Source organism: Psammomys obesus, unplaced genomic scaffold, assembly GCF_907164565.1.
Source record: "Psammomys obesus unplaced genomic scaffold, mPsaObe1.curated_primary_1811, whole genome shotgun sequence".
Taxonomy (NCBI): domain Eukaryota; kingdom Metazoa; phylum Chordata; class Mammalia; order Rodentia; family Muridae; genus Psammomys; species Psammomys obesus.
Window position 1 is genome coordinate 21,669,617 of NW_026596166.1, and position 17,563 is coordinate 21,687,179.

The following is a 17,563-nucleotide window of genomic DNA, read 5'->3' on the forward strand; positions in this document are numbered from 1 at the left end:
AATAGTCAAAACACTAAATCTACAGAACAAAGAATGAGCAGTGTTCATCCATACACACATTGTGAACATACATGACACAGATGTAACATACCTGACATATAAGAAACATACATGACATAAATTGAACATACACACAGATATGTCAGCACTCTATGCACAAATATGTGTGTGTCCCTCACATACACAAAATACATGCACACACAGACACACACACAGATTCCCTCAGATGTTGGTTAGTGGAATTATACTCATCGTAAATCAGTGATCATCACTTTGGTGTTCCGGGTTGTGACATGGCCACAGTCCTGCAAATGAAGAAAAGTAAATAGGGTCAAAACTTTCAAAGTCCTGTTTTGAAACAACTTATACTTCTAATTTTATACCAAAAGAATGGCTCTTGTGACCCAGTCTAGACAATCTAACCTACATAGTCCTGGAGGATCTTGAACTTATCCTCCTGCCATTAGCTCCCAGTGTTGTGCCTTCATGGCATATTTCAGGAGTGCTACAAGTTGAGTCCAGGACCTTGTGCTTGAAACACCAGCTCTTCCCCAATTGAGCCATGTCCCCAGACATAAGCCTCTAATGTAAGAAGCTATCTGAAGGCAAGTAGTTCTTAGCTTAGATGTGAGATTGTGAGGTCAGTGATATACATCAACAAAGGTCTGGGACCCAGCACTCCTACCTAGTACTCCTCATAGACAGAGTCAGTGTCTACCCTTATATCTTTGGATATGTTTTCCAGAGACACTTATGAAATATCTATTTATTAAATGGAACAAGTAATCTTGGAGCTGTGATGATAACTATATGAATAGTTCTTGAGGGTATACATATGTAAAACATATGTGTGTGTATATATATATATATATATATATATATATATGTATACATATGTACATATACATATGTAAAATTCACAAGGATTAATCAATCTGACCCCAGGATTTTACAGTTCATTGGATCTCTGTGGCTTCAGCTCTGGATCCTATATACTTTATGGGGCAGGTTCTGGTCCTTTCACTATGTTGCTGCATTTCCTCTTATTGTAAACTCTGTGGAAGGGTCCAGGCTGATACAAAGTGCCAGAATCTCATTGTCTTGAAGCTGATCTGACATAGAGATCAATCTGATCATACTAAGTGTGATATCACTAAACACAACCTGGGAGAAGAAACCACCACCCTAGGCAGGTGAGAACCCTAATACCTAGGCAGAATTGCAGGATGAAAGATACTTAATTTACCTATCTTACATGGCCTTTTCTTTATTCAGATATGTAAGTGAAACTTAGTAACTGATACTGGTGAAGAACAAGGTAACATGTAATAAACTTTTAAAAAGTTAGTGGATTCCATACTCTGTCTGTTACTTCTTTTCCGCATGATTCTGGAAATGGAATCCAAGTTCTCCAGCATGCTGAGCCTGACCCTGATGTACACCCCAGTCCTACTTCTATTATTCTCTCAACAGCCCTGGAAAGTACATTGTATTAAAATCAACAGATACTAGATAAAAGGATCAATACCCTCGAAGACCATAAATGACCAGGTTGTTAATGAGAGAAAACTTATATACACTGCCCAATGTTTTGTAATTACATAGTTATTATGGATTTTTAGGAATGTGACCAATGATGCTGAACTTCCAATTAGATCAGAAAAGATGAGAAAGCTTATAAGCTCTATGTCCTGGCTGAGACAAAGGTCTTGATCTATTGTACAAAGATTCGTACACAGAAGAGAGGAGTGTCGTCTCTATGAGGATGGAACCCCCTCATGGAGCAGCAGGAAATTTCATTTATCCCAGTAGGTGTCAGTGAGAAAATTCCAGTCCTGAAATAAATAAGCAGACTCAGTCAAGCAGATATGCCCCTAGGTCTCTTCCTTCTCTCCTGCCCACCTTTCTCTCATTTTTCTTCCTTCTTTCTTTTCTGTTTCCTCTCTCTCAGATCTCTCTCCCTTTTACTCTTTCACTCTCTCCTCACCCCTCCTTCTATCTCTTTTCTCTACACAACTCTTCTTCCCATTTTTAAAACCTGTGACCCTCCTCCTACTCCTATTCGTAGCCATCACTGTCATCTTTATTCTTCTTCTAGACATTGTCCTCCTGGTGCTATTCCTAATCTTTACACTCTTCTTCCTCTTTCTTTTTTCCTTTCTCCTTTCCTCTTCCTTCCTTCCTTTCTTTCTTTTTTCTTTTTCTTCCTCCTCCTAGTTCTCATACTTCTATTCTTGCCTTTGTATGTCTACATCTCCCTCTATCTATCTCTCTCTCATTGTGAATATCTTTATTTTACCATAACCAAAGTGGGCAGAGGGATTTAACAGTAGAAATGAGTAGGAAGAATAACCAAATAAAGCATTAGGTCTATTGAGATCAATAATGCGAGGAACAATGGACAAAATGCTAAATTCGAAGTCTTCTTGTCACTGTGGGACAACATACAGGGTGCATTTTATTTTTTACTACGGGAAGCAGAATAATTCACTGCTTTTCCAATACTATATCTGCTGAGGAATTCACAATAACTTGTCATTAGGAATGAAAGCAATGACACTCATGTAGAGTGTTTGGTGTAGAATTTCCTCCTGTCTCTTGAGGTTACTTCCTGATAGTTTGCCCTAGAAAATCAGCAGTGATGTCAACATATTTTTTAAGAGCACCTAGTATTAGTTACAAGGTTGCTCTTAACTGAATGCTTTAATAGCAATCAGTTAAGACACTCTATAGATATATTTTAAATAATTTTCAGCCATGAAAGCATTTTGCTCTTGTACCTTCCAGATCTGAATCTTACACACTCACTCTTTGTATTTGGGGGCACACACAATTGCGATGGACTCAGGCAGCATCTGCTGGTAGCAAAAGTGGGTGTGTAGGTCCACACTTGATAAGAATGCTCTCTGGGTTGGATGGGTCTATGAAAACAAAAGAAGATAAGAATTGCAAGTGAGCATAGTCAGTCAGGTCTGATCCACCAAGAAAGGCAAGCCCAACCAACTTCAACAATTGGTCCCTACTAAGATTCCTCAAATCATTCAAGGGAAACACTCAACTGCTAGGTGGAGAAGGAAGAGGGGACAATCTGCTTCGTCCTTCTAACACATAAAAGCCAAAAGAAGCTAAGTTTCTCTCTATCACTTTTAGCTTCTCCCTCACTGAGAACAAGACTCTTTTATTCATCCATGCTTATTTATACCTAATATCTGAACAATAACCATTTCAAGTTTTGACAGTCAGATTCTAACCCACATCTGCTTCCCTGCTGCAAACAGCAGAATTAGTCTTTCCTCATCAACCTTTTGGGTGGCCACTACAAATATTGGTTCAACAATTTCTCTGGTTCCTCAGTTATCTGCCTTCACTCCTGCCTTTGAAATCCATGTGATTAGTCCCTCTGTAAAGAGGAGACCTGACTGAACTACAGATATGATACTATACTATTGTCACTTGATTTACCCCTCTTTCCTTTTCTTCCCTCCCCATTTTAATTGGATCAACAGTGTAAAAACACATCAGACAACTGCATGCCAGTGTGGTGATGAATCCTGCAGTATTAAGTTAAGAAAGGCAGAAGTAATGTTACATATCTAGCCATATCTAACAGTACTTCAAGTACTGTTAGCATGGACGGAGGCACATGAAGGATGTGATCACTAATGAAACCAGGAATAGATGGTTTAAGCAAAACACAATATGGAGGAAGGAAGGAAGGAATTTGGACCAGGCTCCTGGTAGGTTCCTGTTTCCTTCTCTACATTGTATATGTACATCATATACATATTTATTCAATGAGCTATTAAACTGTGCTATTCATGTATGTACACTCATAAGTTAGCTATATTTTGAATATCACTCATTTGAAAATCTAAAGAGAATTCAAACAAAAAGTAAAATCAAGAAAATCAACATCAACAAGAAAGAACCATGTTCATGCCATCTGAGAGTTCCCTCAAGTGTCAGTACTCTCTTAACCAATTTCCGTCAAGAACAGACTCATAATTCTTCCTTTTCCTAGAATCTAGGAATCAGATCCAAGCCTTAGTATGACATTAATGACAGATTCCAAAAATAGCCATAAACGTCATCAGATGACTTTTGTTTTGAGGCACAGTCTTACTCTTAGACCAGGTTGGTTCTGAAGTCACCATCCAGTAGCCTCATCCTTTTGAGTGGTAAAATTCCATGGGGTGCCAATGTACTCAGATTTCTAAGAATCTGCTAATCCTTGAAGTCTCTACCCACCATGGCCTAAAATCCTTTAGCCAATATCCTCAGAACCCCAGCAGGAGATTTGAATACTCTGCCTGCTGGAGCCTGTCTGTTAGTCACATGCAGAATTAATTCTCCAACTCTCCTTGCTGTATGGTTTCTGAGAACCTCCTAACCAGTACTCCTGCAGCATTGTTGCTGTTTCATCACCCACTGTGTTCCATGTTCTCTTTATTAGACCTCCACATCAGCTGCCAGGGAATGGATTCTCTTGCAGCCAGCTCTCCCCTTTTACTACATTTCCTAGGCCAACTCCATGCAGAAGCCTCCCAGGTCCCTCTCCTGGTTTCCCCTGGCTTCCCAAAACTTCATTCCAATGGCCATATAGATTTGATATCTCACATATACCTTAAATTCCACACAGTAAGAATTAACTCCACTTCCAATCTCTGTCCTTCTCTAGAAGCCCTACTCATTCTCATGAGAAGATCACTGCCATCACCATGAGCCCAGCTAAAAGTCTGCTCTGTCCCAGACTCATCAGCCTCTCATCCTCGTTACTTGGATCTCTGAAATCTCACTCTTCCTCAACAGACTGCTACCACCCACTCATTGGATGTTGGCAGCTCCCAAACCTTAACTGATCTTCACATCTCAATCAGCCTTGTATCTTCTTCACTTTAACTTCTGGACTATGGCTTTAGTCAAGAAATGGTTTTACCCAGAATAACCCAAACAGTTCTCTTTCTACTCAAAATCACCACTATTTTTTGTGCCCACACGAGTCAACAGAGACCATGCATTTGATAGGTCCTATCAACAGATATATGTCATCCTTTTCTGATACCAAACACCAATCCCAACTGACAGAACTGCTCACTGATGCAGGAGCACAGTGTAGGTATCCAATGTTGACCCCTCTCCCATGAACCCTTTCTGGCCAATGTTTACAAGTCATCATAAGTCACTTCAACTGTGTCCCCTCTTCTCTGAAACTCATAGGGACCCAGATTTACATTCTGAAAAATGTAGTCCAAAATGCCTCATCTGAATTGGTACAAGGTTATGTGTGATCAACCATTTGTGTTACTAGACACAAAGGGCCAAATTTTGATTATTACATATTATGTTATTGATTTAGGCAAAACAGTAATAAATTGTATTGAACTGAAAATCATGAAGTCACAGGAGACTGCTTCAGAAATCTCAACTTCTCATGTTCTGAGTGTAAGTATATGTGATATCTTAAAACCTAGAAATAAACCATGTGATTGTGGCTTACACCTTTCAATATTCCAAGAAAAGCTTCTTGTTCTCTGAGCTTCAGTACTTGATAATGAGAGAATCATTCTGAAGAAATCTCTAGGCAAGTTGCTGTGTTTATTTGAAAATCAACAGAAGTATGTTCAGCATGTGCAAACACTTGAAAACCTCAGAGGTAGGATCTCTTTGGGTGTGCAAAAAGAAAGTACTTCTTCATAAATACAAAATACAATTGTTATAAGTAAGTCTCTTGTATTATTTAAAATAGTGTAATTTATAATATTTTGGGGGACATGATCCCTATACCGTGTTCCCTTACGTCCTAGGCAAGGTGCTGTTCTTGACCCAGACTCTCAAGGCATAGGGACTTTGCAGAATTGCTTTGATTAAAAGGTAAAATTTAAAAAAAAACTGTAAAAGCAATAAATAGGAAATGGTCTTGTGACTCACTCTGAACACTATTGACTGCATGTTTAAACAGAAGAATGAAATGGAGTGGATAGACTCTATGCAGAGAAAGATTTAGGTAGGATGATTTTAAGAGAGAAAAAAGAGAACCCTGCTATCAGGAAGGTTATTTGCTTACATGAATCCACCCTAAGGTGAGAAGCCCCAGTTCTTCTTGGATAAAAAACAGTTCCTCTTCATTGGTGGCGTAGCAATAATCAGGGCCTCCTTCCTGGAGTGGTATGACTATGTGCGTGATATGGTACTCCTCTCCTACCTGCCAAGAGAAAATAACTTATTAATATTCTTCAGATGTCTCAGTCCCACTCGTTCATAACAAAAAACTGAATCCCCAGCCAAGTGAATGACCCTTACTGTTCTCTCTCCCCTCAGTGTTTCATAACCTTGGGAGCTCTTGTAGATTCTGTATAAAGGAACAGATGCTGAGATGATCCTGAGATGTTTCTCTTGGCACATCTTAGGCCTAGACACGTCCCTGCAGCAGCCAGCATGTCTGCTCAGGAAGCTGAGGTGTTTATAATTAACATTCCAAGGCTTACCAGAGTAAGTGCTCAGACCAGGTACCAAAAGTAATTGAGTCCTCCTTTTCCTTTTACAGTTAGTCAACATGCATGTCTATATGCCTCATTCCTGCCTATCTCCCTGTCTGCCTGCTGGCCTGCTTTCTTTGCCTTCAAGACAATGTCTCATTCTCCCTATGAAGCTGGTTTGAACCTGTAGAAAGCCTCCAGCCTCAATTTGGCAGTAACAGGAATTAGCAGCATTAGCTACCACTACAATGAAAATTTCTAACTATAACATTGAAGCAAATGGTTCAAGGGATTCTGAAAAGCAACCAAATAAAAGTCATCAAATTCAAAGTTTCCAGGCCTTGTCACCCACAGTTCCTACTCTCTGCTGAAGTCTACGGACACATTCCCTGAATATGTTCTCTGACAGTCATGGGAAGACAAGGGGAAGAAACAACCTCAGATCAGGAAGGACCTTTCATATTTTTACCATGGATCCGCACAAAACACCACAGGTCTCAATTTTCTTCTTAGTGTTCTTCCTTGCAGATTTTAGAAATTTCTCACATAAATTGTGAGGGAGGATAACAGGATGTAGACTTCTGCCTTTCTGAACTGCAATGGAAAAGAGAGAAAAGTCTTAGGCAACAGAGCTTGCTGTTCATTAGCAGAATTCATCTTGAGAGCCTGGGAGAGAAAGGAAATGTCATTGGGATTCTCTCCATGAGTCCCTCCCCATGATGGAATCACAAGGTGAGCCAGGTTTGAGTTCTCATAGCTCTGGGTACAGATGACTGGGAGCTGGGACCATGGACTTTATAGCCAGCTTGAGTGGATGGAGCAATAGTTTTGGATGTGACTGTGAGATAAGTGTAATTGGACCACGGAAGCCAAAGACTGAGGACATGGACAAGGAAATGCAACATTCTCTGTGGTGGTGCTCAGTGCTCCAGATGTCAGACACTTGTCCACCAGCATGTGCTTACTTTACTAGTGAGCCCTAGACTCACCTGTGTGGCTGAGCCAGACGCAAGGGGGACAGTTAGGTTTCAGACCATACAGAAGTGCACCTGCCTCCAGGTTTTCCCAGCATCCCTTGGTCCCTACCTGCTGCCAGGCATGGCTAGGACAAGCTCTGACCAACTACGCTGTGCTTCCCAGCCCAGAGACAGGGGCTTCCCCTCATTATATAAACCGGACATTTAGGTTCCCTTATCTCTCTTTCTCCTCTCACTCTACTCTCTTTGTATCATTCCTCCCCTTCTTCTCCTCACTCTTTCTTCATTCTCTCTCTGAGCATGCTTTTCACTTTCTCTCTCCCTTATTCCCTAACATTGCATCCAAAAGCTTCTCACAATAAATCTGCATTTCTATACTATAACTTCATCTTCCAATTAGCTCATTCCTGTGTTTAAATGGGGAACCAATTCTACACAAGTCTTCTCCAAGTCAGAAACCTGCGGTTACTTACCTGTGCTTTCGTCTGTGTCATTTTTCCCAGGCTGCTCCGCAGATGTTGATGTGCTTGGGGAGATGACCTTCAAGATCTCCTCTGTTGAACACTGCTGTGGTGGGCTGGAGGTTTCAGTTGGTACTGAGGAAGGTTGAGCTTCCTTTGTTTTTGATGTTATACCAGGTCCCACTTCTCCACTTTTGTTTTCTTTAGGTCCATACAATGGATCAAACGGAATAGTGCAAGAAGTGGAATATTCGGAATTTATGTCCTCCCAGAAGACTGCCCACTCTGGTGCTTCCTCTTCTTTATTCTTCTACAGGAAAAGGATTTAGGTAAATACTTGAAATCTCAGAAGTCTTGTCATCACAGAGATGAACAAAATGTAGGTCTGTTCATGTCTGATATCTCAGAATCAGATGAATAAATCTGGTGTGGTGGAAATCAGCCAGCACCCCCCTACTCAGTTCCTATACGGATGTTTCTAGTAATAGCTAAGTCTCAGTCTTCTCTACACTCCACCCATCTTTGTGTGTATGTGTGTGTGTGTGTGTGTGTGTGTGTGTGTGTGTGTGTGTATGTGTGTTGGCTGGTATGGATGCAAGTGCATTTCTGTGCAAGTGACTGTGGAGCTTATTCATTGACTCTCAGACTCCAATGGAACATAACAAGACAATCCAAGAGGCTGAATAGCTGCCATATAATTCCACTGTCTCTGTGCTCCTCATACTGACCATCTCCATTAGATGTTTTTCATATTCTCTATTATATTTGTTTAGGAGTTTCCTCTTTAGAGTCTCAGCCCTGTCAAAAACGATGTTTAGAATCTGAAATACAAAATCAAAATGGAGAATTAGAATGGTTCTAATGTGAGAATAAAGGGGAATAAAACAAGTTGGGAAAAGCAGCAGTAGCTCATGCACAGCTTGAACCCTATTCCCAGCCATCCCTCTCCTCTCTACTGCTCGGCTGAGGCAGCATATGACACCTTTCCACCAAGTGTCAGGATCTGTGGAATTTCTTTGAGTAGCTTCAGGCTGCTCTGGTGATATTTGTTAATCAGCTTAGGCAACAAAGACTCACCTTGATGAAGTTCGATCTTCTACCATGGGCATCTTTTATTCGGAGTTTTGGGCCAATGTTCAGTTTTTCCAAATATAATCTAAAGAGAGTGAATGAGATGTACAGAAAATGTTGACATGTTTAAATTAGGCCCAGAGGAAATTGTCCTCTGCATGCAGGATTTCAGAAGATCCTAGAGTTCATAGAAGCGCACCCTTAAATCCAGCATCAGTTTCCATCCCAGTGTCTGGAAAGATATGTGTCAGTACTGTAATATTAAACTGGCACATTCAACAAACATCAGCTGTTGAGAAGCATAGCTAAACTGTTAAGGTGCATGTTTGTCATCCTAGCATTCAGGAGACAGCATATAATTAGGGTTAATAGACTCCCAGATCCTTAAGGAAACAGGGCATAACCCTGAACTTCAAAACAGAAAATAAAGACAATGGTCTCTTTCTTCCATTCCCAATCCCAATATGGATTGCTGCTCATAGAGCACCTTTGTGAATTGTTTCCCAGCAGGGCACAACCTCACCTGAGAGACCATTAGGCAATGAAAGGAGACACTGAGGGTGCTCAGAGTTAGGAGCGCATATGCTGTGGTACCTGGACGGATACTGCACCCAGGGATGCTGCTCACCTGCTACAACCCTCACATCAGCCCAAAAGTCAAGAACAATCCATGACCCTTTCAGAAACGCTACTTGAGAGGAGGGTATGATCAGAATCATTTTATGTGCATATGTGCTTTTCATCACCATATGAAAACCTGATATCTCAGAAGACACACGAGCCCCTTGTAAGACTGATTATTTGTCTTTGGAAGGGTGAGAAAATGAGAGGGAGACATAACATGAGCTCAAGAGAATACCATCATGTTACAGAATACCAACAGTAGAAAACAAACAGAAGAACCCTTGTTCTAGCAGTTGTAAGCGCAGGGAAATGCAAAGTGTCCTGCTGAACTCATTTCTAAACCTGAGCTTTCTCCTCCTCTGTAGAACAAGAAGTTGATGTCTCTATTCAGCACACACAGTCTTCTGAAGATCAGGGAAATCATGGCCAGAAAACCCCACCCCATTACCTGAGCTCCTCAGAGTCCTGTGCATCTCCTTAGGTTCTGCTTCACCAAATCCAGGGCTGGACATGACTGGTGAGATGTTAATATCATTTACTTCATCAAACACAGCACTCTTGTCACTGAGCCTACAAGATTTATTCCCTGGTGATAGTTCACAATTTTGTATTTAATCTGCCTGTGTAAGAATGATGAAGAGCCTGGGAAATATCCTTACTGTGCTGAACCCCACTGACTCCAGGTGCTCTACGGTATTCTGGTGACTGTAGCAATGGGAAAGACAACCCTCTTTCCTATACAACTCAAGAGGCTACAGGATGAAGAGAGGAGGGATCTGAGTTTGGCTGCATATCAGAGATAATCCTGTGCTTCAGAAGCCATTTTCTGATCAATCCACTCACCAATTGAGATAGGAGCTGCTTCCCTGCCAACTGTTATTTTCAAAGACCTGGCCATGTGGGCACAGGATCAAGAACTCTTACTCAGGGTGATCTTTTCTAGATCCCACATTTTGCCTGCAAATTTCATCATTTCCTTGTTTTTAATTGCTGAGTGGTATTCCACTGTTTAAATGCACCACAATTTCTGTATCCTTCCCAGAAGTAGATAGACGCAGATGGTATATACTCACTTAAAAGTGGATATTAGACATATAATATAGGATAATCATACTATCATAAAATTTATACACCTAAAGGAGATAATCAAGAAGGAGGACTCTGGGTAAGATAATAAACCTTCATTCAGAAGGGCATATGGGATGGACATTGGAAGGGGGAGAAAACAAGGAACAGGAAAGGAGCTTACTACAGAAGGACTCTGAAAGACTATACCCTACACAGTATCAAATAAGAGGCTGAGACTCATAGCCAAACTCAGGGCTGAGTGTAGGAAATATTATGAAAGAAGGGGGAGATTGAAAGACCAAGAGGAGACAGGAGCTCCTCAAGGAGAGAGAGAGAAAATCTGGGCATATGGATCTTTTCTGAGAGTGATGTTCCAGCCAAGGACCATTCATGGAGATAACCTACAAACCCTATCCAGATGTAGCCCATGGCAGCTTAGTGACCAAGTGGGTTCCCTAGTCATGGAAACAGGGACTGTCTCTGACATGAACTCAGTGGCTGGCCTTTGATGACCTCCCCATGAGGGGGGTGCAGCCTTCCCAGGCCACAGAGGAAGCCAATGCAACTACTCTTGATGAGACCTAATAGACTTGGATCAAATGGAATGGGAGGAGGACCACCCCAATCAGTGGACTGGTGGAGGGTCATGGGTGGAGAAGAATGGAGGGAGGGTGAGATTGGGAAGGGACCAGAGAGGGGGCTACAGCTGGGAATCAAAGTGAATAAAATGTAATTAATAAAAAAAAAATTTAAAGAACTCCTATTCATGAAGTTCTTTATTTATGACCACAGAACCTTTCATCTTTGTGTTTTTGAATAGGGAAAAATAATTGTGTATGAACTGCCAGAAATATGATTAAAACCTGACATTGTCAAATTCAGTAACTGTCAGCAAATGTGACAAACATGAACAGGAGAGGAGCATAATTTAGACAACAGTCCCAGAAACAGAGATAGAAACTGCAGGTTCTCACGTGAGGAATTTATGATAGAGAATAAAGGCTGCTTCTTCTTTTCCACATTCTTCCAGGTCAGCTGCCATTTTGAAGAAGTCGTCTCTCAGGCTCATGTAAGAAGCCTTGGAGAATTTTTTGTTGATTTTGATGTCCTGCCCTAGAGCGCTTAAGATCTGGAATCGCTCTTGGGGAGGTAGACTGACATCATCGTGTCTGAGGATGGTCTAAGACAAAAGAGAAGACAGGAAACATCAAAACCTGTCTCCTGCCATCCATCCTCCTGCTTTGCCAGCTAGCTAGTACACAATGTTTGCTTGTATGTGCTTGTGTGTGTGTTTGTGCCACATGTATGTGTGCCAGCTTGTGTGACAAACCTCTCCCTAAAGAAATTTGAGCAAATAAATCATCATTTGTTATAATTCACCTCAATAAATTTAGTAAACAGACATAGCAAGGGATCCCCTTAATATGGTAGTAAAATGACAGATTCCGGACCTGGGATCTCTGTGCCCCTTGAAAACACAATGCAAAGGAGCTTTCAGGTAGCATGTAACTCAAAAATGGGTCCTTACAAACAGCCTGCTTATTGAGATTTGCACCATTACTTTACATAGATGTTGCTATAATGTTCTTTTAGAATGTATACCATTTACCCTTGTTCATTCAAATACTAATTTCTTTACCCCACTATCTGGTATCAATCAGTAGGGACACCACATTGTAAAGTTCACCTCTCTTAAGTTTGTGCAACCATGCCACCATGTACTCTGTGTTGTCAATAAAACAACCAGCCATTGTAGTACAATGGGGAAAATAAGGTGAGACATCCTGGTCCAGAGGGCAGAGAAAGGAAGCAGGAGGGTAGGGACAGAGGTGAGGAGGAAAGAACTTAGAACCACATGGAGAGATGAACCGGACCTAAAATATGACTAAAAGCAAGTATAATGGGTAAAATCTGAGTGGTAGGAAACTATGCCGGTTTGGAGATTTAGGATGGAGTAACCATTGTCCAGCATTGTGCTGTAGATTAATTAGATAAATCTTAGTCTCTGTGTGGTGATTGGGGTATATAGAATGTTTAGAAATAACCACTGCTTAACCAAAATACATATAAATAGTAAATATTAAATACCTACAACACATAGCTATGAGTGGTTGTGCACACATTGGAGGATTGTGCATACACATAAAACCATCACTCACCACAGAGACTTCTCCTGATATTACCAAGCAATGAGGGAGCATCTGAGCTTGGAAGAACCCATATCCATGTATTCCATAAGTCAATCCCAGCTAGAAACACAAGGTTTGGGGATTGGGTGTTCCCTGTAATTTAATTAGTATCTGTGATGCTCAAATCTTTAAGAACATCTGAGTGACAATGAGGAATGAAAACTCAGTTCCTGCTGTTGAAGGACTTTGGGAACTAAGGCTGAGAAACAGCAGAAAGAAACAAACCTTTGAGAACTGTCAACACCTTGGACCACAGCATTGCACAATCCTATATTGAATGAGTTCAGGGGAGTCAAGGTGTTTCAGAGTAGAATCGCAAAGTACTCTAAAGACTACGTATTTACAGTATTGACCTCCTTTCTCTATCCCACTGACAGTGTAAAGAAAAGGTGATATATTATCACTCTAGCTCTTTAGTTTAAAAACAGAGAAAGACACTAGGATTTTAAAGTTTCCAAATATGATTTCATTTAAATTAGCTTTATGGTAAAATGCAATGAGACTTACCACATTTGTTGTTCCAGTAGTGAAAGGTCCTTTATTATCTAGACAACTCTGGTGGTCTGATTGCCTAGGTATCACAAAGTTCCCTCCTGTCAACAGATGAAAAAGATTTTAGGAAAAGAGACCTTTGCTTCTCTGGGAGTTAATGTTAATATACATTAAACTACATCTAACTTGTTGAAGTAATGACAACTATAGCCATGAAAATACAGGTTTTTTATCCTGCAGTTCATTGACTGAGGCAGGATGGTAGTCACAACCTCCATTGAAGAGTGAACACTTAAAAACAATTTTTAATTGAAAAAAAAACAGGATAAAGTCATTACTTTTCAAAATAATGAAGTCGGATTTAAGATAGCAGCAGCTGCATGCATCCTAAGGACTTTGGAGCAGCTATAAGAAGCCTAAGAGACCCATGAAGGCTCAGAGGAGATGCACTGCAGCAGATCACAAGTTTACAGAAAACACACTATCTTCAGAACAACTAAAAATGACATGTTTTTGGAGATTATGTTTTGAAAAAGTGGTCACATGAAAATGGAGAAAATAAAGATGGCTGAGCAGAGTCCCATGCATGGGGAAAAGAAAAGTGAATCTAGAGCCACAGGAGATGGCACTGGTGGAAGATTGATAAGGGTTCATTTTCTGGAAAGGGCCTCCTCAAAAGACCTCCACTCTCAGTGTTATAGCTGGAGGCCATGGTGGTGCCTATGGTGCTTGCCTCATCCAGAAACCATATGGCAGTGCATGTTTTCTTAGCCTCTACACCAAAAGAAAAATACAATTTAGGCCAAATGCCATTGAAGAGAGTTCTTAAAAATTGTGATCAAGTGAGTATATACAATATGTGTCTTTCTGAGTTTCCTCATTCAAGATGATCTTTTCTAGTTCCCACCATTTGCCTGCAAATTTCATGTTTTCCTTCTTTTTAATTGCTGAGTTATTCCATTGTGTAAATGTGCCACACTTTCTGTATCCATTCCTCCACTGAAGGACATCTAGGTTTTTTCCAGATTCTGGCCATTACAAATAAAGCTTCAATGAACATAGTTGAGCAAATGTCCTTATTGAATGATGGCACATGTTATGGATAGTGATATAACTGGATCTTGAGGTAGCAGTATTTCTAATTTTCTGAGAAAGGGCAAGATTGATTTCCAAAGTGGTTGTACAAGGTTACATTCCTACCACATTACCATTTAGTGGAAATTTGCCATATTGTATAGGATAAGCATATTAAAATCTATAGTCTTAAAAAATCCACAAGGAGAGCAACAAAACTAAAAAATCTAAGCACAGGGGCCTTTCCTAAGACTGATACTCCAACCAAGGACTATGCATGGAGATAACCTAAGACCCTTGCACAAATGTGGGTTCCATTGTAATAGGAACAGGGACTACCCCTGACATGAACTGATTGTCCTGCTCTTTAATTACCTCTCCCTGAGGGGGAAGCAGCATTATCAGGCCACAGAAGAAGACAACACAGCCACTCCTGATGAGACCTCATCGACTAGGATCAGAAGGAAAGAAAAGAAAACCTCCCCTATCAGTGGACTTGGAGAGGGGCATGAATGCAGAGGGTGGAGGAAGGGAGGGATTGGAATGGGAGGAAGGAGGGAACCACAGGGGGATACAAAATGAATAAAGTGTAATTAATAAAGAATTTTTAAAAAATCTGAACAACAAAGAGGACCCTAGGGAAGATGCTTAATCCACATTCAAAAGGACAAATAGAATGGACATCAGAAATAGGAGAAGACAAGGAAAAGAACAGAAGCCTTCCATAGTGGACCTCTGAAAATCTCTACCCACCAGAGTATTGAAGCAGATGCTGAGACTCATACCCAAACTTGGGGCAGCATGCTGGAATCCTTATGGAAGAAGAGGGTAATTGAAAGAAGTGGAATGGACAGGAACTCCACAAGGAGAACAACAGAGCCAAAAAACCTGAGCCCAGGGGTGGGGTGGGGTATGCAGAGAACAGTATTCCAACAAAAGATGATGCATGGAGTGGATCTAGAATACTTGTTCAAACGAAGTCCATGTGCTGTTCAGTTTCCAGGTAGGTTCCCTACTAAGGGCTATAGGAGATGCCTATGACATGATCTCAGTGGCTAGCTCTTTGATCACCTCCTCTGTGAGGTGCAAGCATTCGAGGACACAGAGGGAGATGATGCAGCCAACCTTGATAAGACCTGATCAGCTAGAGTCAGATAGAAGTGAAACAGTCTTTCCCTATAGGGTAATAGGGAAAGGGCATAGGGTTAGAAGAGAGAGGGTGGGTGAGACTGGGAGGAGAAGAGGGAGGGGGCTGCAGAGGAGATACAAAGTGAATAAATTGTAATCAATCACCCAAAAATATCAATAAGAAAAAAAAATGTGATCAAGGTAATGAAGTATAGAACTCTTCAGGATTGATGGCTTCTGCTTGGGGATGGAGCCAGGGTGAGGCAAGTTTTACTTTGTAAGGCATGCTTTCTAGGAACTCATTATGGAACAGAGAATTCTAGCCATGAACTAGTGGTTACCCAGCTACCTCAGACCCCCACGAGCTCATGTGGCACCTCCCAACAAGCAGTCCTGGCACTAACACTACTTTTAGAGGGTTTGTCGGAGCAGGAAACACAGCTGCTCTTGTGTCCTAGACCTGGAACACAGACCCATTTCACTGTCCTGAAGGCCCAGGTTTAACTGTAAACACCAGGACCAGGACCGTTGCTCACTGACCACTGAGTGGGACACAGCTGCCTATCCAGCCAGGTCAGCAAGGCAGCCCTCCTCATAGCGGGTTGGCAACACTGGTGTAGAACAGCACCAGGTATCCAATAGTATCTTGCCCCTCAGCTCTCCTGTTACATACACCTCTCCCCTCTCCCATCTGTTTCAGCCAAAACAATGTCAGGAATTCTCTGGTTTCCTTCTCTTTTCTCTGTTCTTAAAGATTCAATACCCCAGGGAACACTAGACCCTGACAACCTATTTTATCAAAGAGAATGTGAAGGTAGATTTAGTGAGTACATGAGTAACTGTTCAGTCAAAAGTCACAACCCTAGGGAATTTCAGATCCAAGACCACAGTAGGACTATCTTGTCATTCTGTACATTCCCCTTATTCCCACATCATTTTGAAGCTTCCCAACTTGGGAAGATGGCCAATTAAATAAACATTAAAGTTTCATTTCCTACCTGACATTGTCACGGAGGTAAATAGGAGTAAAGGGATAGGGTCTGGATAAAGGGATGAGATAAAGGTTTGTTGCGTTTCACAAGAAAAAATCGAGTGTGCACAGGATCAGAGATACTGGACACTGAGGAGTTTGTTTACTCGTCTCCATGGAAACCTCGAGATTCTATCAGGTGCTGATTGGCTGAGAGGGAGAATGATGTCATGAAATAGGTAAAAGCCAGTAACAGTTTCATGAGCCATGTATTAAAAGGGCCAAGTGGACACCCTGCTTGAGAGAAAGGCTGAGCAGCCCTACATGCCTCAATCTGGGCAGCTGAAAGCACACGACCCAGAGATGACAGTTCCTGTTTCCAAGACTCTTAGCTCAGGAAAAGTGTCACATATTTCTTTCAGGTGGTCATTAATAAAGTCCTGTGTCACTGAAAAGTGACTTTCACATTATCAGAGAGTTCATTAGGATTTCTTAAAAGCACAGATATATCCTTAGTCAAGTACTTACTGTGAAAATGCCCCATGACCAAGGCAACACTGAACAAAAAGCGTTTAATCATTCCTTGCTATAGTTTTACACAGCTCATCCCTGATGTCTTGTCAGAAAGCAGTCATCTTGTTGTCAGTCTTTAGCAGAGCTGAGCTTTTCAAACTGAACCACAAGAGGCAGGCAGAGAGAGACAGAGACAAAGACAGAGACAAACAAAGGTAGAAACAGAAAAAGACAGAGGTACAGAGACCCCATTCTGTCTGGTCACTTCCACTGGCATATTAAACCTCAAAGCACAACCTCCTATAATACAAATCTAAGAGGAATTTTTTTATCTTTTTGTTTTGTTTTGTTTTGTTTTTGTTTGCTGTCATCTATTTATTTTGATGTTATCTTATTTCACACCATAAAGTATTTTCCACAGTGGCCCTCGACATTTGGGAACTTGATGCACCAATTGTCAATACCCAGCGTGTTTGTTCTGAAGTGAGAACCTCTAAAACAACCTTCCAATAGCTCAGGA

The 17,563-nt window shown here is 41.1% G+C and overlaps 1 protein-coding gene across 1 annotated transcript; it reads right to left on the reverse strand.

Moving 5' to 3' along the window:
• Positions 1–248: 248 nt before the first annotated feature.
• Positions 249–16,565, reverse strand: LOC129667665 (STAM-binding protein-like). The gene is made up of 13 exons (XM_055595324.1): positions 16,559–16,565; positions 13,374–13,459; positions 11,652–11,857; positions 10,058–10,179; positions 9,580–9,673; positions 8,992–9,070; positions 8,643–8,735; positions 7,927–8,224; positions 6,946–7,070; positions 6,065–6,202; positions 2,809–2,921; positions 1,736–1,835; positions 249–305 (listed from the first exon to the last, which is right to left on the reverse strand). Exons 1-13 carry the CDS (start codon positions 16,563–16,565, stop codon positions 249–251), a joined length of 1,518 nt encoding a protein of 505 aa, XP_055451299.1.
• Between the last annotated feature and the right edge of the window lie 998 nt (positions 16,566–17,563).

Bases quoted from the DNA above. Each gene is read 5' to 3' on its own strand.
- LOC129667665 (XM_055595324.1), bottom strand. The intron at 9,674-10,057 runs GTAATGGGGTGG...CCTCTCAAGTAG, and splicing joins CAGGACTCTGAGGAGCTCAG to CGTTTCTGAAAGGGTCATGG. The intron at 7,071-7,926 runs GTAAGTAACCGC...TTTCCATTGCAG, and splicing joins TGACACAGACGAAAGCACAG to TTCAGAAAGGCAGAAGTCTA.